General features: G+C 40.9%; 1 protein-coding gene across 1 annotated transcript in view; it reads left to right on the plus strand.

Moving 5' to 3' along the window:
- Positions 1-23,429, plus strand: part of CAPN13 (calpain 13) — an 85,196-nt gene that overhangs the window by 11,756 nt on the left and 50,011 nt on the right. The window contains exons 2-4 of the mRNA XM_011972548.1: positions 7,791-8,020; positions 17,496-17,568; positions 19,108-19,223. Of these exons, the coding sequence (XP_011827938.1) occupies positions 7,823-8,020; positions 17,496-17,568; positions 19,108-19,223 (387 nt within the window). The 5' untranslated portion in view covers positions 7,791-7,822. The remainder of the gene's footprint in view (positions 1-7,790; positions 8,021-17,495; positions 17,569-19,107; positions 19,224-23,429) is intronic.

The raw sequence follows: 23,429 nt of genomic DNA on the forward strand, positions 1-23,429 counted from the left end.
CATACAGCAGTGAGATAAATGAAATCCTGCTGCTTTTTAACCATCGGGTGCAGGGGGAAGCAAATTACTGAAGACTGTATAAACTATATACAGCATTTAATTTTTGAAACAACTCTACTTAGAATATATAAAAACTGCATATATTTAAGGTGTAAACTTTGATGAGTTTTGACACGTGTATACACATGTGAAATCATCATGACACTCAAAATAAAAAATATTTCTGTCACCCCCAAAAGTTTTCTCATAACCCATTCCTCCCTCTACCCCCATTTCTGAGCAACCACTGAACTTCTTTCTATCACGGTACATTAGTTTGCATTTCTAGGATTTTATATAAATGGAGTGATATAATACGTATTCTACTTTGGCTTTCACATAGCATAATGATTTTAGAGATTTATTCATGTTGTTGCATGTATCAATAATTCATTTCTTTTTATTGCTGAGTAGTACCTTATTTTATGGGTACATCACAATTTATTCATTCACTTTTGACGGACATTGGGTTGTTTCCAACTTTTGGCTATTAAATATAAGTCTGTTTTGATTATGCACAAGTCTTTGTATGAACATATGTTTTCACTTTTCTTGGGTAAATTCTTAGGACCGGAATGACTGAATCATTTTGTAAGTGTATGTTTTAACATTTTAGGAAACTGCCACACTGTTTTCTAATGTAGTCATACCAGTTTACATATCTACCGAGAGTGTATGAAAGTTCCAGTTTTCCATCTCCTCATAAACACTGTGATCAGTCTTTTTAAATTTTAGGCCATTAGAAAACAGTCTATAGTGAGTTTTCGCTGTGGTATGAATTTGCGTTTCACTGATAACTTATGATGTGGAACATCTTTTCATGTTGGGTTATTGCCTGTTTTTATATATTATTTGGTGATGTGTCTATTCAAATCTTTTGGCCATTTTAATGGGTTTTTTCTTATTATTGAGTTGTAAGAGTTCTTTATATGTTGTGGATTCAAGTCCTTTGTCTGATATATGTGCTGCAAATATTTTCACCTAGTCTGAAATATGTATTTGTGTTTTTTTAATGGTGTCTTTTAAACCTTTAATGAAGTCTAATTTATCAATTTTTTTTCTTGTATGGCTCATATTTTTTTGTATTCTATCAAAAACACATTTACCTATCCCAAGTTTGCAAATGTTTTCTTCTGAAAGTATTATAATTTAAGTTTTACCTTTAGGTCTATGATCATTTTGACTTGGTTTTTGTGTATGGTGTGAAGTAAGATCCATGTTTGTTTGTACTTTTCCCATTTAGAAATCCTGTTGATCCAGCACCATTTTTTGGGAAAGACTTTTATTTCCCCCATTGAATTGCCTTGAAACCTTTCTCAAATTAATTGGCCATATATGTGTTGATTTATTCTAGATTCTCCACCCTTCTCCATTGATCTATTTGTCTATATTTTTGCCAGTACAGTAGCTTTTTAACATGTGTTGAAGTCAGATTGGGTAAGTCCTTCAGTTTTTTCTTCTTCTTAAAAATTGCTTTGGTTATTCTAGGTTCCTCACATTTAGATGTAAGTCTTAGAATCTGCTTATCAATTTCTAACAAAAAAAAAAAGCATGCTAGAATTTTGGTTGGGATAGTATTGAACCTATAGATAAATTTGGAAAAAACTGCCATCTTGGCAGTATTGAGCCTTCCAATAAATGAACCGGATATATCTCCCCATTTATTTAGTAGTTCTTTAATTTTTCTCAGCAATGTTTTATAGTTTTTTTGTAGATATCTTTAATATCTTTAATGTTAGATTTTTTCCCCAAGTATTTTGTATTTTAGATGTTACTATTCTGCTATTTTTTGTTGCTATTATATAATAATACAATTTTTAAATATTAACCTTGTATCTTGTGACCTTACTAAATTTAAGTATTAGTTCTAGTAGTTGTTTTGTAGATTTCCTACAATCAAAACACCAAAATAGGAGCAGTTCTCTTCTTGTTTCTAATCTTTTTGCCTTTAATTTTCTTGTGGCATTGACTAGGACCTTCACAACAGTGGTACATAGAACTATAACAATGGGCATGGATTCTGATCGTAAAAGGAAGAAAATGCACTTTCCATCATTAAATATTATGTTAGCTGTAAATTTTTCACAGATACCCTCCTGAGGATGTTACCTACTATTTCTAGTTTTCTGAGAGTTTTTATCATAAATTATGTCTTTGTAGCTTTTTACTGTGGTAGATTGCAGGTGGATTTTTAAAAATATAAATCAACCTAACATTCCTGGAATAAACCCAACTTATGATGTGGTATCTTCTTTTTTTCTTTTTTTTTTAACATTATTGGATTTGATTTGCTAAAATTTTAAGGCTCTTTGCTTCTCTATTCATGAGAATATTGGTCTGTAATATTTTTTTGAGGAAGAAGATTTCTTTATGAGGTTTTGTTTTTAGTATTTTGCTGAGCTGATAAAAATAAGTTCAGCTATATTTCCCTTCTTGTCTATTTTCTGAGGAAGTTCATGTAAGATTAGTGTTACTCTGTCCTTGAAGGTGTAGCAGAATTCACTGGTGAAACTATCTGAGCCTGGGGGTTCCTTCTGGAGAAAGCTTTTGATAGTAAATTCAATTTCTTTACTATATATGGCATTATTCAGATTTTCTGTTTCTTCTGTGTCAACTTTGATAAATTGTATTTTTCAAGAAATTAATCCATTGTATGCAACTTAGCAGATTTGTTGGCATTGGGTTGTTCGTAGTATTCTCTTATTAGCCCTTTAATGTCTATAGGACATGTGATGATAACCCCTTTATCATATGATAATATGGGCAATTTACATTTTCTCTCTTTCACTCTTGATCAAGTTGACTAGGGGTTTATTAATGTTGTTGATCTTTTCAAAGAAGCAGATTTTTGCTTTGCTCATTTTATCTGTTGTCTGTCTTCTGTTTGATTAATTTCTGCTCTTATCTGTCTTCTGTTTTACTAATTTCTGCTCTTATCTTTCTTGTTTATGTCCTTCTGCTTATGTCAGGTCTTCCTAACTCTCTTATGATATTATCTGACTCATAAATTATTTAAAAGTGTGTTTAATTCCAGATATTTGAGGTTTACCTAAATGTTCTATTGTTATTGAATTCCTCCTGTGAATTTTCATGTAGAAGAACAACACATAGTTCAGGGAAAAGAGAGAAACTGGGACAATAAATGCCCTTTTCATGTTTCTGGGCAGATGTAATTTAGGTAATTTATCTGTGTATTCTTACAACTATTTATTTCTGAGAGAGAGAAATACAAGCAGGTTAGGACAAGATTAGTCAGATAAATAAATAGTAATGAATATCTTTTCATAAAATATTTCATGGTTTAAATCTCCTTCCATATATTTTCTTATTTGATTCTTCAACAAAGTATCATGTGTCCATTTGACAGATGAAGAAACTGAGGTGCTTAGTGTGTACGGGGTAGAATGAGGACTTGAGTCAGGATGTTCTGAAGTCACTTAATTCTTGTGCATCTTTTCCATGAAATATTTATAAAAGTTCTCCAATAAAAGGACTTATTGGTTATATGTGTGAAACAGTGGGAGCAAACTTAAGTTTCTTTATCAGAGGGCTTCTTGGAGCTTTTTGTGAATTTCCATAAAGACTGTTCAGTATCAGGTATTTTCCAAAATAATTTCACCTCATAATTTGTTATTTGTGGAGGGTTTCATGAAGCAACTGCATCATAGAACACATCCAAGAATAGCTGATATGTAATATTTAATCTGCTGACACTGAGGAGATTTTTTTGAATACCTACTACGTGCAAGGTCTGGCGCTACGTGCTGGCAGATCAAGATACTCAGCAGTATATAAGACATATCTCCCATTAAGGAGCCCTCATCATGTTTCCATTAATTCAAATAATGTTTACATACTTATCACTGTTGCTGCTCTGTCATTTGTTCTTGTGTCCACTGGCATCCTCCATCTATTCTCTGAGAACCTTACCGACATGACCCAATTCCCCTTTGATGTGCACACTCCCTGAAGTATGCAGCCAGGGATAGGAGAGTTGTTGGATCAGGCTGGGGTTAGTCACTGCCTTGGTCTGAATTGTACTGCTCCCCTCCCCCAACAAATTCATATGAAACCCTAACCCCCAACATGATTGTAACTAGAGATAAGGTCTTTAAGAGGCAATTAAGCTTAAAAGAGATCTTAAGAGTGGGGACTAATCTGATAGAACTGTGATCTTATAAGAAGAGGATGAGGAAAAGATCTCTTCCCCACCCTCCACCACATACTGGCACTCTGATCTCTGACTTCCAGCCTCCATAACTGTGAGAAATAAATCCTGTTGTTAACCCATTTATGCCTAGTGTTCCATTATTGGAACACTAAGCACATGGGAGTTATTTATATCATACTGCTCAAGGTCATCGCCAAGGTCTGATTGCAAAAATTCAAAAAATTGCAACCTCAGGCATAAATGCGGTTAAGCCTCGCAGTCAGTGGTATTTTGCTATGGCAACCTGAGCTCACTAAGTCACCCAACTCAGCAGAGGACACAGGGAAGCTCCTTTCATAGACACCAAGGGGAGCTAAAGAGGCTTTGTAACTCCCAGCTGCAGCTCCTGCTTGCTTCTCTGAAGCAAGCTTCAGATTCATGAAGCTTGATTCGTGAGCTTACACAAGCTTCTCACGTGAAGAACTTTATATCAATTATTTTTGTGATGTTTCTAGCTCCTCTTGTGTGACTTTTCTTGCAACACCCAAGAGCTGCCCCAGCAGCAAGATAAACTTTGTCTTGAACATCACGTAGGCCTTTCAGCAATCTCTTTTTTCCCCTGAAATTAACAAAGCTGAGTCTTCTTCTGCCTTTAGCTACCCTGCAAAGTGAGACAAATGGGGTAGAGAAGAGAGGAAGGAACCAGAAAGCCCTCCCCAAAAGTGACAGCAGGAAAATCAGGTGATCCTCTTCTGCTGTGCGCAAAAGTGAAATGTTGTCAGGTACTGTGGGCCCTTCCTGAGAACATGAGCCTACAGGCTTTCCCTGGTGAAGCCCTGAGCAACTCAGAGAGAAAGAAAACTATGTGTGTGGAGGTGGAACAAGCTTCTGCTGCCTGCTTCTCCCTTCCTCATCAAGAGTCTCCTCCCAGAGCAGCCCACCTCCTCAGCAGCAGACACCCAGCCTGCTGCCTGTCCCCAAGCCTTCCCTTCCCTCAGGCCTGGGCAGCCCATGTAGTGAATACAGAGCAGTAACAGAGCCCAGGGCCCAGGTCTGACTGCACATCCTGGCCCTCACCCTGCAGGCCCCTCTGAGCCTAGCCTGTCCTGAGTATGAGCAAGTCCTCGTCTTAGACAGTATTGGGCCTCTGCACAGTCCTTTCCTGCTCAAAATAGCAACGATCATCATCCTAATAACCACCATGCATTGGCTGCTTTCTACTTACCAGTCACTGTGCTGAGTGTTCTAGAAGCATGGTTTCATCTGAGTCTCACAACAACCCTATAACATGTGTAATAGTATCATCTCCATTTCACAAACAAGGCAAGTGAATCTTAGAATGTGAATTCCTAAAGTGTGGCCAGTCCCCTACCCAACAGTGGACAGTGGCGGCCCCCCAGATGGACTAGGAACTGATCCTCACATGTAAGACCTTTGTATAATTCCAAAGGAGAAATGAAACAAAGTTATTTAGAATTTCATTTTATATGCAATTAAGGGCTACTTACAGGCAATCCCATAATTGTATTATTAAAGGTAACTATAATTTGGTTTTCATAAACCAAAATTAGCTCATTGCTAGAGTTTATCACACATTGTAATTCAATATTTTCCTGAGAGGTAGGAGGCTTGGCAATGCTATACTGGTTCCACTGTCCCCGAGCACACACAGAGAACCGGTAGACCCATGATTTTCACAACTCTTCATTATCGAGTGCCATTGCCTTTTGTCTTGAACTGACAATCGATTTCTATCACTGTTTTCTTACTCTGAATGATACTTTGACATTTTAGCTTTATCACTATTTAATTTGTTGTGGGCCCTCTTTTTAACCCTATTGTGAGTGGTGAGACATACTGAATATTTTGTGCCATTATTCTCCAAGAACTCGATTGAAGAAATGGACATGTGTATTAGGTTAAACTAAACGGAACTGTTTGCATTTAACCATTTCTTACCCTAGGTTAAACCCTATGAAACTGACTATAGTCAACCATTTTTGACCTACAAAAATGACAGTTCTGTATGGTCCAATCTAATTGTTCAAATGTAAATGTAAATTATTCATATCTTGTTTTTGAGACAGTTGTATGCACAATTCTCCTCAAATATGCTTGCACAATGACACTTCACTGGTGATATTCTGTCTATGAATTTGTGCTATCTAAATAACTTGCCACATGGTATTACAAGGTAATTGTAAGAAAATTGCTAAGTTATGTTAAGTTTACATTCATTTTTCTAGGATTCAAAATTTTGATTATGAGTTCATATTCTTTCCTTAGAATTTATTCCCTTCCAGTCCTAGCTCCTTCATTATCACCTGCTTCCTTTTCCACTGTGAAGTGAAAATGGGTAGAACACACGGACCTTTGGATTTTTTTGTGCCATCTGCACTGATGCTGGTCAAAGAAGCTTGAAAAGTCCTACTTAAGAACCAGAAAGGTTTTTCAATTCCCATAACTATGAAGTATGGATTCAGGATTCCCATCCAGGCCAGCCTCACAGATGGAGGATGTGGTACATTTTTGGTAAATGGCACCAGTTACATTCCTGTGGCTGCCTGAACAAGAAACCTCAGCCTTCCTTGTCAACTCGAGGAAAGCTAGGATGCTAACATTTATTAAGGGACTACTGCATGCCTGTCACTCTGCTCAGTTAGGTCAAAACTTATTTAATATCATAACAAACCTATGAGATTGATAGCTTCAATCCATACAGGTGGAAAAATGGGTTCACAGGCTTGAATACTCACTCCAAGTTGCAGAAGCAGTATGGAGCTGATGAAAACAGAAAGCAAACTTCAAAACCCATGTGATATTCACTGTACTATCTTTTCTTTGTTTTCTTTTTTCCTTCCCTATCCCCCATATTGAATTCTTCACCTATAAAATTACACCAAATCTGTCCACACCCCACCATCTTCCCTTCTGATGCTCTACCACCGTCTCTCCTGTGGACAAGTGCAGCAGCTCCTGGCTTCCTTCCTGCATCCAGTCCCTGCCCACACCCTCTCTCTGGTCCCCAGATTGCTTCTAGCAGCCCCATTCTATGTATAGATCTGATCATGCCCCACCTCTTCAACAGCTCTGCAGAGCTTATGGGGTATAAAACATTTTCTCACCCAGCTTTCCAACCTACCTTTCTGCCAATCTCTTCCAACACTTCCTACCCACCCCCTCTGCCCCCACCCCACTAAACCCTCCAACACCCCGTGACCTTTCCAATGCAACTCGTGGGCCTCTGTGCACTTGCTACTCAGGGAAGCTGTGGGCAATGTTTTTAAACCTATCTGCCAGTTCTTCACCTGTCAGTGCTCAATAAATGGTCATGAGATGTACTAGTACCCCATAGCCTCTTGTGCATGTGAGAGCATACTGGTGAGCTGTTTTGTACAGCAGATTGAAAGGTTAGCTGGGAGTAAGGATGCTTGAATCCTAGTTCAGTCTCACTGACTGTGCCACCAGGGACAGCGCAGACTCAGTCTCAGTCCCCTACCTGTAAAGGGTGGTATATCAGAGTGCCCATCTGGAGCTCACATCTGATGGTGCAAAGGACTTGATGGCTTACCCCAAAGGTATCCCTTTTTCTCACCAACAGGAAAGGACCTCGGAAGTCTTCTAAGGAGAGTCATGGCATATAACCAGGAGTCTTCAGTGGAGACCTCCATCATCAAGTTCAAAGACCAGGACTTTACCACCTTGCGGGATCACTGCCTGAGCGTGGGCCAGACGTTTAAGGATGAGACATTCCCTGCAGCAGATTCTTCCATAGGCCAGAAGCTGCTCCAGGAAAAACGCCTCTCCAATGTGATATGGAAGCGGCCACAGGTGAGTGAGCCCCACAGGAGCATACCAGCCCCAGGGTCCTCGGAGTCACCTGCCATGGCACCTCCAGCCGAAAGGAGGTTGGGCCAAACCAAACCGGAAGGAGAATGAAATTCACTGGGTTTCTCTGCTCCAGTGTTGCAGCTATTCAGCGGGATGGGAAGATGCTATAGCAGGAGCCAGGAGCCCAGACTCCTAACTCTAACCCAGTTCTAACACTAAGTACGTCACTAAATTAAAATGCCTCCATTTTTCATCTAAAGATGGGAAACCATGGGTATGAAAATTGTAGTTGTTGGAGTCTCCTCCACCACATAACTGACCCCATGTATCACTCTGTCACCCTTTCTTCTCTTCAGATGTCAGTATCTTTATATTCTTTTTTCCTTCCCTGTTAGAATTTGCTCAAAGGGAAGATATCAGGTCAGTCATTTACACTATAGGATGAATTTAAATAATCACCTCCCCTCTCTCTTTTATATTCACATTCTCGATCTTAGAGAGGCTTGACCACCTGCAAGAGAATTTTAGACATCAGCTTTAAAATTAGGGAGATATTGTAGGACAACATTCAGATCTCCCTGACTCCACAACCCCAGCAGATGGCCACTACCTCTACCTTGCAGCCAGGTGAGCCCTCCTGGTTTTTCTAGAACTATCTCAATTTTAGGGCATGACACCTCCATGGAAAATGTCTCAGCTGACTCAACATTCTGATAATCTCATCAGGACTACTGTTGATGCAAAGCACCCGGATAATGACCACTCTAAGGACCCTCCTGCCCAAACCTCTATTCATGCTTCTGTAGGCTGCCAGTATAACCTAGAATGAGATAAAATAATATAGTGTCTAGTAAGCTAATCATTATAATATCTGCAACCATTATTGAGCACTGATTAAATGCCAAGCACTGTCCAAACACTTCCCATAAAGCCAAGGTAGGTTACAGAATAAAGTTATTTTCTAATGGTGGCTACTAAGAGTCTATGAGGCTATGAGACAAAAGTATTTGTCTGGTCTGTGGATCTCTAATTCGGTTCTGCACATGGGAAGGAGAACTGAAGACATCAGGCTCTGGGAGGCGACACCTCTTGCCCTACATTGGGACAGATTTGAAGCTTTGGTGAAGGGAAGGGTTAGGGATCAGGTAGGGTTTGGGATGCTGCTTAGAGAAAAGTGCGGTGTTTCAGCGTTCTAGGATCCTCTTATCAGCCATTGGCAGTAAGTCCTCAACAATGACTCTCTTCTTCTAGTCTTTACCTCCTAAGGAGAGATGAAGCAGATAATTCTATTTAAAGAAGTTGCAAGAGGTCATTTTTTTCCCATTGCTATTTTCAGAAGCTGAGATTATTTTAGCAAGTGGTGGGATTTTTTCTCACAAGGTGCTGAGCAATAGATGTGAGACCATATTTATAGTGTTGAAGAATTTATAACACTTCTCTTTAGAAAGGATTGAGAGATTCTAATTATCTGATTCTCACAACACTTCAACTTGTGATGTCTTTTGGGGGCAAGGAGAAACTGAGGCAAACGGAAGTGAAACCACTTATAAAGAATAATGCCAGGAACCCAAAATAGAGGCAGCCAGGGGCCGAATCTGCTTTTCCCATTACTACTTTCCTCATCCAAAAGCTTACCTGAGCTCTACTGGGCGGATTGGGGGCACTTTTTCATTCTGGCACTTCTTTTTAAATGTCATATTTCTTTGTCTTTCTTATCACAGTTGGCAAGACTTACCTTTGTATAGTACTTTCCAGAGCTTTCCATGTGTCTTCTCATACTTTATCTTCTTCGTTTTCTCCTAACTTTATAGAAAACTGATGTTCAGACAGGTGATGTGACATGCCAAGGTGACATGATTAGTGAGGGAAGGATCCAGAATTTAAATGAAGATTCCTTCCACCTGCTGCGCTTTCCCCCTACTGACTTAAGTGCCTAATAGGGTCTCTGTTAGAATTTGGATGAACAAGTACATGAGTGAATGGATTAATGAAGAACCCTATCTACAGGTGCCTGATGCACGTTTCAAGTTCACATGTGCAAGAAAGAAACCTTGAGTTGACCTATTTTTCAAGTAGGACAGTAAAGGAAAAAGCCAATGTACTCACCCCTTCGACACTGTGATGTCCTTGACCCACAGTGTACAGCTGTGACTGCAGAGAGCACTGGAAGAGAAGCCACGCCAGCCTGGCACATTCCTAATAGTAACGGCCACACCCACAGAGTGCTGACCATATGGCAGGCCTGGCTTTAGGGGCTTTGACTTGTCAATCCTCACAGTAACTCTATGATAAGATACTATTATTAGCCTCATTTAGCAGCTGAGAAGCAGAATCAGAGAGTAGGGGTACCTCTGCCCAAAGTCATATAGTTAGATGATAGTAGAGCTGGAATTTGAACCCAGGAGTCTGGTTTCAAGACCTGAGCTCCTAACACCATGCTAAATGGACCCTGTAAGTCCTCATCATAAGCTCATGTCCTATTCTGGGTTCCTGCCTGTCACTAGTAATGTTTTTTGCACTAGTAGAATCTTCTACCTCATGTGAGTAAAACAGGAATCAATCCCTCTCTAAAGTTCATCTGTCTATGTTCTGCCCTTTTTTTCCTTTTTAGGGATAAGAATGGCACCCGTACCACATATGATTACTTTAAGGACTAAATGAGTACAATACTTAGAACAGTGTCTAGCACAGTGTAAATACTAAGTATGCACTAGTTACTGTTACTGTGATTAATTTGTGAGAATGTCATAAGGTAGCAGCCTCAGGGCCTATTCCCTGGGATTCTTGGGCTTTCACGGTCCAGCCATCTCAGCTTCAGCCCTTGGCTAGTTTAAGAAACTCTTTCAGGGAAAAATGTGGGTCAGAGGAAACTATGTAGGGGCTGAAGGAAGGTTGGCAGGGAGCGTAGAAAATGCCTTTCTTCTCATGTTCTGCTTTTTTTTTCTTTTTCTTTTTTTGAGATGGAGTCTTATTCTGTCGCCCAGGCTAGAGTGCAGTGGCACAGTCTCGGCTCACTGCAACCTCCACTGCCTGGGTTCAAGTTATTCTCCTGCCTCAGCCTCCTGAGTAGCCAGGATTACAGGCATGAGTCACCATGCCTGGCTAATTTTTGTATTTTAGAAGAGATGGGGTTTCACCATGTTGGTCAGGTTGGTCTCAAACTCCTGACCTCAAGTGATCCACCCACCTCAGCCTCCCAAAGTGCTGGGATTACAGGCATGAGCCACCATACCCAGCCTCATGTTCTGCTTTCTATCACTGTTTTTAGAAGGTTGACTCCCAAGCTATAGAACTTGCTGAGTGCCTGACCAGAGGTCTGACCAGTGGCCCTTAAACTTCAACTATATGATGGCTGAGGTAGCACCAAGGTATTTTAGGACCTCTCCACATTCTAAGTTTTTCCAGACAATGAGAAATCTCCTCCTATAGGCAACTGGTAAACCACAAGGGACATCATTCTGTTTTGAGTATTTATCCCAGCTTGGCAGGTTCAACACTAGCCCAAGAGTCAGGGGCATGAGAACCAGGCTTAGCTTTCTATGCCTGGTGCAGAAAAGTTGTTTTGTGTCATATACCTTTCTTTCTCTCTCCTCCTCACCGTCTTACCTACCCTTTTCTTCCTCTGGCTCTTGTCCTTCCTTCCTCCAACAATTAACCCAGTAATCTCATCCATTTTGCTGCTGAAACTTTTTCTGAAATAGAAGGAAGCCCTGTTCACATCCTGCTTCATTCTGTTCCCAAGCCCTTCCCATCCCCCAGTCAGGCTCCACAACAGCCCATGATGGTGCCCTGTGCAAATGGCACTGAGAGGACCCGACTCCTCATCAGTCTCAATGCTTCCTACAGCCCCAGTCTCAGCAAGGGACAGTGCTAAGAAATTACACTTACACATGAGGTATCTACATGATATTTCCCTGAGCTAAATTTGGTACTTAAAGTGGACCCCTTTTAGCAGAATTTTTATTTCGTGGATAATTTATCAAGCATGTACATGTGTAAAGTATTATGCTAAGCACTTTACATGCAATATTTCATTTAATTGGCCTCACAGTCCTGTGAGGTAGATAATATTATCATCCTCATTAAATAGATCAGCACCATCCAATAGAACATTCTGTGATAATGGGAATGTTCTTCTTGCACTGTTCAATACAGTAGCCACTAGTCACAGGTGGCTATTGAGCACTTGAAATGTGACTGATGCAACTGAGGGATTAAAGGTTTAAGTTTTATTGAATTTAAATTAATTTAAACATAAGTATCCACATATGGCTTGTGACTACCATATTGGACAGTACACAATGGTAAACAGTAGATCTTCACAACAATAACCAATGTTGTCAGATAAACTGAAATTTCATCTTTGTACCCATTTTATAGTAAAACACAGTTTACTTTTCAACTGAAAAATAGGCTGTGTGCCCCAAGCACGTTGCTTAACAGGTGTTCGAAGCTCAGCACAGCCCCATGTGGCTTCCTGCCTGTGGCCATCCTAGAGTGAGGCACTGCCTATCCAGGTGACACCTCTCCTTCCATGCAGTCAGAGCAGTTTCTGAAAGGATCATTCACTAGAAACGATTCACCTTGGGACCAAAATGTGTTCTTCAGGAAAGGAAGAGGTTAAAAAGCAGAGTTGTAAGTGCTGGTTAGGTTATGAAAGCATTCCATAAGGCAATAGGTAACAAAAAATGGCAGAAAGTGACCCTGCCAACAGCCAAGTGTCATTCAGCCAGAGAACTTGGATGCCAATAAATCAAAGTCCTCTAGCAAAAATAGGAAAGGGAGTGACGCTGCCACTTGTCCCAGACTGAACTCTGGCCGCCATGTGAAAGAGCCAACTACCAAGAGTCTAAACACAGGGCTCTCTTACCCAAAAGCAGCATGCCATGTGAGGATGTGGAAGTCTTTAGAGAGAATGCAGAAATATGCCGGGTGCTGTCACATTATTTCTTGGCATATTTCTCCGTCTACCTCTGGAGATGATTAGGGGAGAGCAGCTGGCTTGGGACCACATCAGAGAGGGTATTTTCTAAGATGCCAGGAGCCCTCGCATTACAAGAGCTCTGACATACCTAATATAACAGAGATTACCCCCAAGCATTGCCTGGAGAAAGGTCTCCACAATCCAGAATTAAGTTCCTAAGATTACTTAGCTTGACTATTGCTGCTGGCTTCTGTATTACTCAGGGCTCTCCAGAGAACAAGAATCATTAATATATATCCTGTTGACATATTTATTGCTAGTAAATATATCAATATATCTTATATAAATATATTCCATTAACATATTGACATATATCCTAATAGATATCCTGTTGATATATTTATAATGAGAGATTTACTAGGAGGGATTGGCTCACATGCTTATAGAGGCTGAGAAGTCCCACGATATGCCACCTGCAATCTGGAGACCCAGGAAAGCCAGTGATGTAGTTAAATCTGAGTGGGAGGCCAGAGAACCAGAGAATGGATGATGTAATTCCCTGCCCAAGGACAGGAAAAGACCAACGTCTCAGCTCCAGGAGTCAGGCAGAGAAAGGGCAAATTCTCCCTTTCTTTATCTTTTGTTCTATTTAGGCCCTGAATAGACTGGATGATGTCCACCCACCCTAGGAAGGGAATCTGCTTTGCTAAATCCACCAATTCAAATATTAATGTCATGTGGAAGCACCCTCATGGACATGCCCAGAAGTAATGTTTAGCCAAGTATCTGGGCGCTCTGTGATCCAGTTAGGATGCTATATAAAATTAACCATCCCAGCTTTCTTCTGTACTAATAACGTTTCATAGCCCTCAAAGCCCAAGTCCATCTCACAGAATCCAAAAACAAAAAGGTTGAGAAGATGCTGACTGCTGGTGTGGTCAGAATGAAGAACAAGACACTATGGAGGCAGACACCTGATTCAGAGCCTGTTTCTTGTGTGACCTGGGACAAATCGCTCAACTTCTCTGAACCTACTCCCTGGCCCTGGCTGAGTCTCAGAATCCCCTGAGAAGCTATGCAAATCCTGAACGCTATCTCTGAATGACCTATGAAATCACAGCAGTGGGAGGTGGGGCACAGCAGTCTCCCTGTCTGTGAAGCTGCTAGGTGATTCACTGGAGACTGCCCATTGCTGCCAGTTCAGGGTGAATCTAATCTAGGTTCTCATCACACTGGCTTCACTGCCCTGATGTGCCTGGCCCATCTGGTAACAGGTGGCCTTCCCAGAGTCAGCACATTTTCAGTTTCCCAGCCATCTTTACCTATTTTCTTAATGGGCCTTGTCTCAGGAAGTCAGCCTGGCAGACTGAAATGCTCCTGGGTATCATTTCTATCCCTTCCTACCGTCTCTCTTTTTGGATTATTGGTCATAGCTCTAAAGTCCAGGGTCCAGGAGGAACAAGCAGCTTAGAAGACAGGAGACATAGAAGCTGCTTTTGTGCCCACCTTTGATGCAAATGATTCGTATGTTTTCCCATAAACTTGAAGTTGACTATTGAATTGTGGTTTGAAATCATCACCATCTAATTTTCAACACATTAAAATATCTTTTTGTTTCTAATTAGCTAAAATTTTTGTTTTTAACTTTTATTATTCTAGTAAATCATAAAAACTTGTGTGTTTATCAAATGCCTTCATAGCATTTATTGAAAGGATACAAATTTTTTTCCCTTTGGCCCATGTAAGTGCTACTTCATATTAGTAGATGTCCTGATGTGAAGCCATCCTTGCATTCTGCATTTCTACAGCAAATCCTACACAATGATAACAAATTATCCAAAATCAGTCTGGTATGTATGTGAGTTTTCTCTCAGGTTGGGCATCAAGGCTATGCTGGCTTCTTAGATGGTGGCAGGATTCTTTTTTAATTTTTATTTTTACACTGAAACTGTAAATGACACTGGAATTTTCTATTCTCTGAAAGTTTGAGGGAACTCAGAGCAAAAATTGCATGTACCTGTAAGCCTTTACAGGGCATTTGGGCGATACTCTTTGGTAACTTTAAAATACTATCCAAAGGCTGTTAGTCTTTTCAGCTTGTTTACTAACACGAGTCAATTTTAGCCAAGTTTATTTTTGTCAGAAAATCATCGGATTTTTTTAATTGATTGGCATAGAATTCTACATCATTATTTTATATTTCTAAAGCCCAATTTTTAATTCTACTTTTATTTGGGTTTCTCTACCATATTTGCCAAAGGTTGAGTCTATGTAACCCTCCCCCACATATTAGGTTGGTGCAAACGTAATTGTGGTTTTTGTCATTGAAAGTAATGGCAAAAACCATTATTAACCATTACTTTCAATGGCAAATAATAGAACAATTTATTTATTAATCTTGCTGTTTTTCTGGTTTGTAATTCACTAATGTTCTTTTCAGTTCTTCCTCCTATTTTTGTGAGGCTCTTTTTGTCTTTCTCTTCCTAAGATCTACTGCTAAATTCATGTTTTTATTCTATCTTGTTTAATAATGAATGCATCTGAGGCTATGGGTTTGTCTGAGTATAGCCTTTTTAATTTTGCAAATATTTCAAAAGAGGGGGATTAATAATTATTGAACATGTACTATGTCAGACACTGTGCTAAGTATTTCACATCCTTCCTCATTTGTAAACGTAAGGACTGGTCCAGCTTTGCAAGGCTGTTGGGAGCCTACCAGAGAGAATCCTGGAGCAAGGTACCCTCCCTCAGCAAGGATTTGATGAATGGCAGCCATTGCCTTGATTGCATCATCATTAGATTCTCTCAACTGTCCTTACATTTTGTATTATTGTTCCCATTTTACACATGAGGAAACAGGCACAGTAAAGTAAAGGGAATTGTTCAAACTCTCAAGGTCACCCAGGAAGAAATGTTAGAGTAGGATTCCACACCAGGTCTGTCTGAATGGGTTCTCCAAGCACCCCTACCCTTGCTCTAGGGATCCCTGGAGGGGAACTAGCAGGACCACAGCGAAAAAGAGCTGTGGCCAAAGTCAAGAAAATGGAGCAAAGCCATCTTTGTTCTGGGTCTGAAAATGCCACAGCCTCCATCCCTGCTTTACTTCCCATGAGTAGAGGATCTTTGACAGCAGGCCTCCTTTGAGACCTTAAGTCCCCTTTTCCAGTAGAGAGAGGAGACAAGTAAAGGTTACTGAAATGCCCTACACCATTTTAAAACTGGCTCCACTTGGAACCCTGCATGCACCTGAAGGCCCTCCGGATGTCCTTCCCTCTTTCTTGCATTGAGGGAGATGCCAAAGTTCTGCCCACCATGGCTCTGGCAGAGGGTCAGACCTTGTGCCACCCCAGGGTCCCCCTCACCCGGAAGGGCCTGGGCCTGAGAGTTCCCCTCCTGGCATTTGACGGAGTCAGTTAGTTGTAGAGAAAGCAGCAGGAGGAGTTTTGTAAAATGATGCCCTCAGCCAGGACCCTGTGTTTGCAGGCAGGCACACCTTCGTTTTCCCCTAAGTGTGCATCTCTTCCAGAAATCTGGGCAGTTTATGAAGAGCTGGCAGGTTCTACAAGGCACGTGACTCTGTACATGAATGTCTACTGAGCAAATGAATCCAATTCCAGCTTGCAGGCCTGCTCTCTGTGGACTTATTGGTCAATGTGAAAAGAAATGATACAAGGACCAATTACTAAATTATGCAAATCCAGAAAGAGCTGCACAGAGAGGAGGCTGAGGTCATCCTGGCCAAGTCTAGAGGGCTGGCTGGTGCTGGGGCAGGAGCCAGACCTGTGGCCCGGTGTTCTCCCAAAGTGCCTGGGGGATCCCCTTTGGGAACTCTCACAATTTCGGTGCCTGCTGACAGTTCCTCATGTTCTTCCCAGATGTGGTAGCACTGGGGGAATCCTCCGTAACCACTTTCTTTGGCTGGCAGGCACCATGTGTGTTAGAAGTTAGGGAAGGACCGGGCACTGAGTACCAGCTCCTCACACAAGTGGACTGGGGCCTTCCAGACCCAGTCTGTGAGTTACCCAGGGAGTGGGTAAAGGGCTGAGGTGTGTGCACTGTATATCCCTTACAGCACATGGCTGGACTTAAACCTGGAGTCCAGAATGCCCATGCTCATTTCTGAAAGATACTATTTTACAACAAAAGTTTTATTATGAAAGCTATAGTACTTTATTACATTTATAAATGTCTCCTCTCATAAACGTATTCTATTCATTTTTTATGGTTTATTTACAACCTCTTATTAAAACCCTGGCTTGTTGAGATGGAAAGGCTATTTGATCCAAGGATTCCAAGTCCTTATTTATGTTCTCTCTTCGTGTAGTATGCTAATGCATTATGGCCTGTCTTTTCAGTTACATTTACACCCTATGATACCTGCTGCCTTCCTGGTAGCAATAAAGGCCGAAGAGCTCAGCAAACTTTCCTAACTCGGATTTTAAGCACCTTTTTAAGAATTAACCTCGACCCTTGAAAGACAAAGTGAATGATGTCACTTTGCGATACAAAGCAATGAATGATGCTCATAGCTTTTCTCCTTCTTTCCTAAAGGATTTACCAGGGGGTCCTCCTCACTTCATCCTGGATGGTATAAGCAGATTTGACATCCAACAAGGAGGCGCAGGTAAGAGTGCAACATCTTCTCTCCCTGCCTTGGATAGGAAGTGGTGGAGGGTGGTGCCTACCCACAGAGTCCTGCCCTACTTCTAAGGGAGAAAGGCCAGTTCCCTTGGTGCAGATGTGGACAAACTGCTCACACCCAGTCCTGCAGCCTGCAATGAGCAGGGGAAAAGGAGACAGGAAAAATGAAAGCAAACATACACTGAGTTTCTGCAATGACCGTGCGAGACACCTTGTGTATGCAACAACCTCATTTTATATATGTGACAGTGGAGAGTCCAAGAGATAAAATAATTTGCTTAATGCCACACACTCAGTTAGTAACAGAGTTAAGAATCCAGCACTCTCTGACTGCTTCCCACCCCACCAGGCAGCCCCAGAGCAAAGGAGCTACTGAGAGCTGGAGGGTATGGACAGGGCAACAGGAGGGGCTGCCTAAGAGGAGGTACCTGGGCTGTTCCAGGTGTGGCCAAGAGAACCCTCAGAAAGAGAAGCGTTGGAGTGAAAGGGCAGAGCTGGCTGGAAAGTGGATAGGAGTTGGAGACAGCAACGACAACAACCTTTCTGAGGACACATTCTAAGCTTTCAAAATGTCAGCTTGCAGATGATAGGTCCTGTCATTGAACTTCGCCTGGTGAAATCACCGTGCCTTGGACCAAGTCAATAGAGCCTGCCTGGCCACCAGCCGATGGTTCCCCTATTAGGGTTTCACCTAGCTGGAAAAAGGACCTCTCTGAGGCCGTCTTTGTGGCTTCTGTACTGAACCCAGTGCCTGGCATGAAATGGCATTCAAAGACAAATTGATCATGTTAGGGGTGAAGGAGAAAGGACTCAGGGAGGGGAGGAGAGGACTCAAAAGGGCTTACAAGGACATCCAAGGAGAAACTCAAGGCCATGCATCCCTCAAGGAGGAAAAGGAGAGAACACCCCCCTACTTCTGCACAGGGAGAGGCCGACCTAATAGGAAAGAAAAACGTGAATCAGTTTTCCTCAATTGTACAGAGCATCATTGCCAACATTTGCTGTAACTGAGCACCTCTGGCAAAAAGAGAATCAGAGGCTGGACGTGCTGGCTCACACCTGTAATCCTAGCACTTTGAGAGGCTGAGGTGGGTGGATCACTTGAGGTCAGGAGTTTGAGACCAGCCTGGCCAACACGGTGAAACCCTGTCTCTACTAAAACAATACAAAAAATTAGCCGGGCTTGGTGGTGCGTGCCTGTAGTCCCAGTTGTGGAGGCTGTGGCAGGAGAATTGCTTGAACCTAGGAGGCGGAGGTTGCAGTGAGCCGAGAGCGCGCCTCTGCACTCCAGCCTGGGCAACAGAGCGAGACTCCATGAATACCACCACCACCACCTCTGCCCCTTCTTTATCTGGCTTGGAGCCAGTCCCTGTGACTCCCTCCCCTGGTTCTCCTCAGAGGAAAAAAAAATGCATCATTTAGAAGGAAGTGTGTGGCCTCTGGTGGTAAGGACCTTTTAAATTATGGGACGGGGTTTCCAAGTGTGTCCCGTCAGCCTTTCCTGCCTTATCTCCCCTCACAGCTGACTGCTGGTTCCTGGCAGCACTGGGCTCCCTGACTCAGAATCCACAGTACAGGCAGAAGATCCTGAGGGTCCAAAGCTTTTCACACCAGTATGCTGGGATTTTCCGTTTCCGGGTACGTGTGCCCTTGCAACACTCATTATACTACGGGGTTCTCTGTGAGTACAGGGAAGGTGAGAGTCTTAAGTTTTCTCATGGCCTGGAAGCCTGAGATGAAAGTGACAGTTGTGTTAGTTACCCTCCCTATCTCCAAAAAAAGGATTCAAGCTTATAGTCTGACAACACACAGGGAAGATGAGAGTTGAAATGTTTTTGTGTGAATAAAAAGAAATGACAGAAATGATTAGCAAAAGAGTCATTGATTGAGAACCCTGTAACTAACATCGAATTTTTGTCTCTGTTTATTCCTGTGCCATATTGTGCTATTTTGATTACAGTAGCTTTATAGGAAGTGGTAACATCTGGTAGGATAAGTTCTCCTTCATTATTCATTACCATTTTCTCAAAAATATCTTGGTAATTCTTTCACATTTATTCTTCCATGAGAATTTTAAAATTATTTTGTCTATTTTTTTAAAGCCACTGTGATACAGAATGCAGCAGCATTTATGTATTAATTTAGAAAAATTACATTTTTTTAAAATTTTAAGTTTTCCTTTCCAGAAACACGGGATACCTTTCTATTTATTCAGAACTAGTTTTATGCCCTTCAATAAAGTGTAATATTCATATTGGTGCTGTATCTTTCTTGATAAACTCATTCTCAAACATTTTATAATTTTGTGGCTCATGTAATTGAGGTCTTTTTCCCTCATTTTGAACTTGGTGCTGCTAAAAAAGAGAAAAGCTACTGCTTATCGTATATTAAACTGTATCTAGGCTCCTTACCAAATTCTTTTATTAGTTCTTAATTCTTTCTTTAACAGAATCTGGAATGGTTTAGTTATCTAATAATATTATCTGCAAATAGATAATTTTGTCTCTCCTTTTAATATCTGTAGAACTTATTTTGCTCTCTTGCCTTGTGACATAAGCTAGAACCTCACAATTTTGAATGAGTGACAAGAGCCAAATCCTGCCTTCTCTTGATTTCGGTAATGTGCTCTCTTGATTCACTCTTCTTTTAGTACATTCAAGTTGTTAAAAAATTGTATTGGAATTTTTGTACCTATATCATGCATAAAAGTGGTTTCTAGTTGATGTTATTTTTATCATGTTTAAGTTCTGCTAGCTTTTTAAAACAAGCTGATTGAGCTTTACATACCTTGATTTGAAATAAGTAGAATAATGAAAGCTAATCATTGATTAACTGTTCTTTGAAAGTAAAATAGACGATAGTGAAATTACCTGGGCCTGCCTCCCTTTCAAATATGATTTCTTTAATTCTTCCAGTGTATTCAATAGCTATTGATCTGTTCAGGTCTCTTACTTCTACCGAAGTTAATTCTTGAAATTTATACTCGAACTAGAAAAATCAACTGTTTCTTTGGTATTTTCAAATATATTGCCACTGAGTTGCTTATATGAATCTCTGACAATTCATTTAACTTCTTGTAATCTGTGACTAAATCTACTTTCTCAATCTGTGCTGTATTTTTACTTTTCCTTTTTTTCTTAATTCTGCTTTTCTTTATCCAATGAATCTGTTATGTGGGTGTTGTGTGTGTATGTTTTTTTTTTTGTTTTTTTTTTTTAACTAATCAACTTTTGATTTTCATTAGTCTTTCTATTCTTTTCCTTTTGAGGTTTTGTTTTCTATATAACTAATTATTTCAATCCTATCTTTATTAATTCCTTTATACTTTCTCCTGATTGTATTGTTTTTTGTGATTTTCTGGAACTTCACACTTAATATTCGTAGTCTTTTTAATTTCCTCTGAGATGTGTATCTATAGGTTTTGATATACAAAGTCTTACTTTTATTAATTTTTAAGATAATACAATTTTAGGTTTTGTATCTTTTATCATATAGGGGTTGTTTCTTTAAAGTTTATTTGATTTTCAAGTGATTAAGTTTTGCAAGGGGTAGTCTTTTAGTTACTGAGTTTCTGTTTTATTATAATTGGAGAATATAATTCATAACTATCTGCATTTGGGGAGATTAATAAAGTAGTTTTATTTCTAGCCAAGCCCACAGCAGTTTTTATAAATGGCTCATGGACACACAAGAACAATCTACATTATCCAATGGTTTTGAGTTTTACATACTGAATCAAGCTCTATGATTTCCAATTGTGTTATCTGTCATTATGTCTTTTATCTTTACTTATTTTTTGTCTGCTTGATTCTTTAGATCATAACAAAGGGGAGAAGTTCCTCCCATAGTTATTGTTAGGAGAATTCTTCTTATGCTTTCGGGTGCTCTGGCTTTACACTTTTCCTGCTATGTTCTTTGGTGCCCAAAGGTTTATGATCTTGCTATCTTCTTCTTGCAACAAAATTTGTACAATATCCCTATTTGTTGCATTTAATGCTCTGGCCTTGGATTCCTCTTTACCTGATATTCCTATTGCCACTTTAGCTTCCTGTTATGTACATTTCCCTGTTATATTTTTGTTCATTTCTTTATTGTTAATTTAATGCTCACTTGGTTATAGGTGTGTTTCTTATAAAAAGCATATTTGAAACTCATTGCCTACCACTGTTTCTCCCACCCTTCATTTCTCCTTAAGATTTTTGTTCTAATTAAATCTTTATTAGATAGAATTTCCTTGAATAATTTCCTCAGAATATGTGAGAGTTTTTCCTTTTCTCTCATTTAAAAATGATATTTCAGTTAGGTTTACGATTTTGGATCATGTTTCTTTTCCTGAAAAGTCTGTAAACATTGTTTCGTCGTCTTGCAGCTTCCAGTGCTGCAGAAGAAACATGTCATGTTAATCTATTCTCTGGACTTTGACTTTGTATGCAAAGTGTTCTGTCCAACTGAGAGTCTGTAAGAAGTGCTGGCCAGGCGTGGTGGCTCACACCTGTAATCCCAGCACTTTGGGAGCTTGAGGTGGGTAGATCACAAAGTCAGGAGATTGAGGCCATTCCTGGCCAACATGGTGAAATCCCGTCTCTCCTAAAAATACAAAAATTAATTGGGCATGGTGGTACATGCCTGTAATCCCAGCTACTCGGGAGGCTGAGGCAGGAGAATCCTTGAACCAGGAAGTCAGAGGTTGCAGTGAGCTGAGGTCGTGCCACTGCACTAATGCACTTCGGGCTGGCAACAGAGCGAGACTATATCTCAAAAAAAGAAAAAAAAAGGGCTCTCTCCTTGAAGTTCAGAAATTTCTCTGGAATATATCTATATATACACCTGCTAAAAATTCATCTTGTCTGGGAATTCAGTGATATTTTTCAGTCTGAAGACCTGTATCCTTCCAGTCAACTAAGTTTCCCTTTATTATTTCTGGGCCCTTCCTTTATCTTGCTCTTGCCTCCTTACATTCAGCTATTTGCATATTAGGTCTTCTGTCAGGCAGGTGATGATACTGCTGCTGGTCCAAGGACCACACCAGCGAGTGAGCTAGAGGATCCAGGATTGAGCTGTGTCTGGACTTGTCCCCAGCATTGGTGGAGCTACTTAGGTGGTTAGGACAACTCAAGGCCCAGGCAAGGCACACTCTGCCCTTTTGGGTGGTGAAGAAAGTCACACAGTTCCCCAGAAGCAGCTGCAGTGCCCTGACCTCTGTAGATTTCCTCTCATTGCTGCGAGCTTGTGTACTGCTCTCCAAAAGTTATCCAGTGCCCAGGTCACCTCAGATGCTTTGCCTAAAACACTCTGGTTTCCCTGTCAGACCACTGGGTGTTGGCAAAATGACCTCCAGCATGGTTCTTGGAAGGTACAGACATGATCCAAATGCCAGCCCTCCCCACCCAGAGGCATGAACCAGGAAATGCAGGTGGTGGCCTCATTCTTTACCACCGGTCAGGCCCTTTGCATCGTCTCTGAGAGTGGCAAATTTATCTGATGTCCCCTTTGTATAGGGAGAGCAAGTTTGGTCAGCATTACTGGTGTGGGAAGATAGGGCTAAGAGTTGTTTTTAAGATGAACTAGGCTGGGCACTAGTGCCTGTAATCCCAGCACTTTGGGAGGCCGAGGCGGGCGGATCACGAAGTCAGGAGATCGACACCATCCCGGCTAACACAGTGAAATCCCGTCTCTACTAAAAATACAAAAATTTAGCCGGGCGTGGTGGCGGGTGCCTGTAGTCCCAGCTACTCAGGAGGCTGAGGCAGGATAATGCCGTGAACCTGGGAGGTGGAGTTTGCAGTGAGCTGAGATTGTGCCACTGCACTCCAGCCTGGGTGACAGTGAGACTCTGTCGCAAAA

Source organism: Mandrillus leucophaeus, unplaced genomic scaffold (assembly GCF_000951045.1).
Source record: "Mandrillus leucophaeus isolate KB7577 unplaced genomic scaffold, Mleu.le_1.0 Scaffold13, whole genome shotgun sequence".
In the NCBI taxonomy this organism is placed as follows: Eukaryota; Metazoa; Chordata; class Mammalia; order Primates; family Cercopithecidae; genus Mandrillus; species Mandrillus leucophaeus.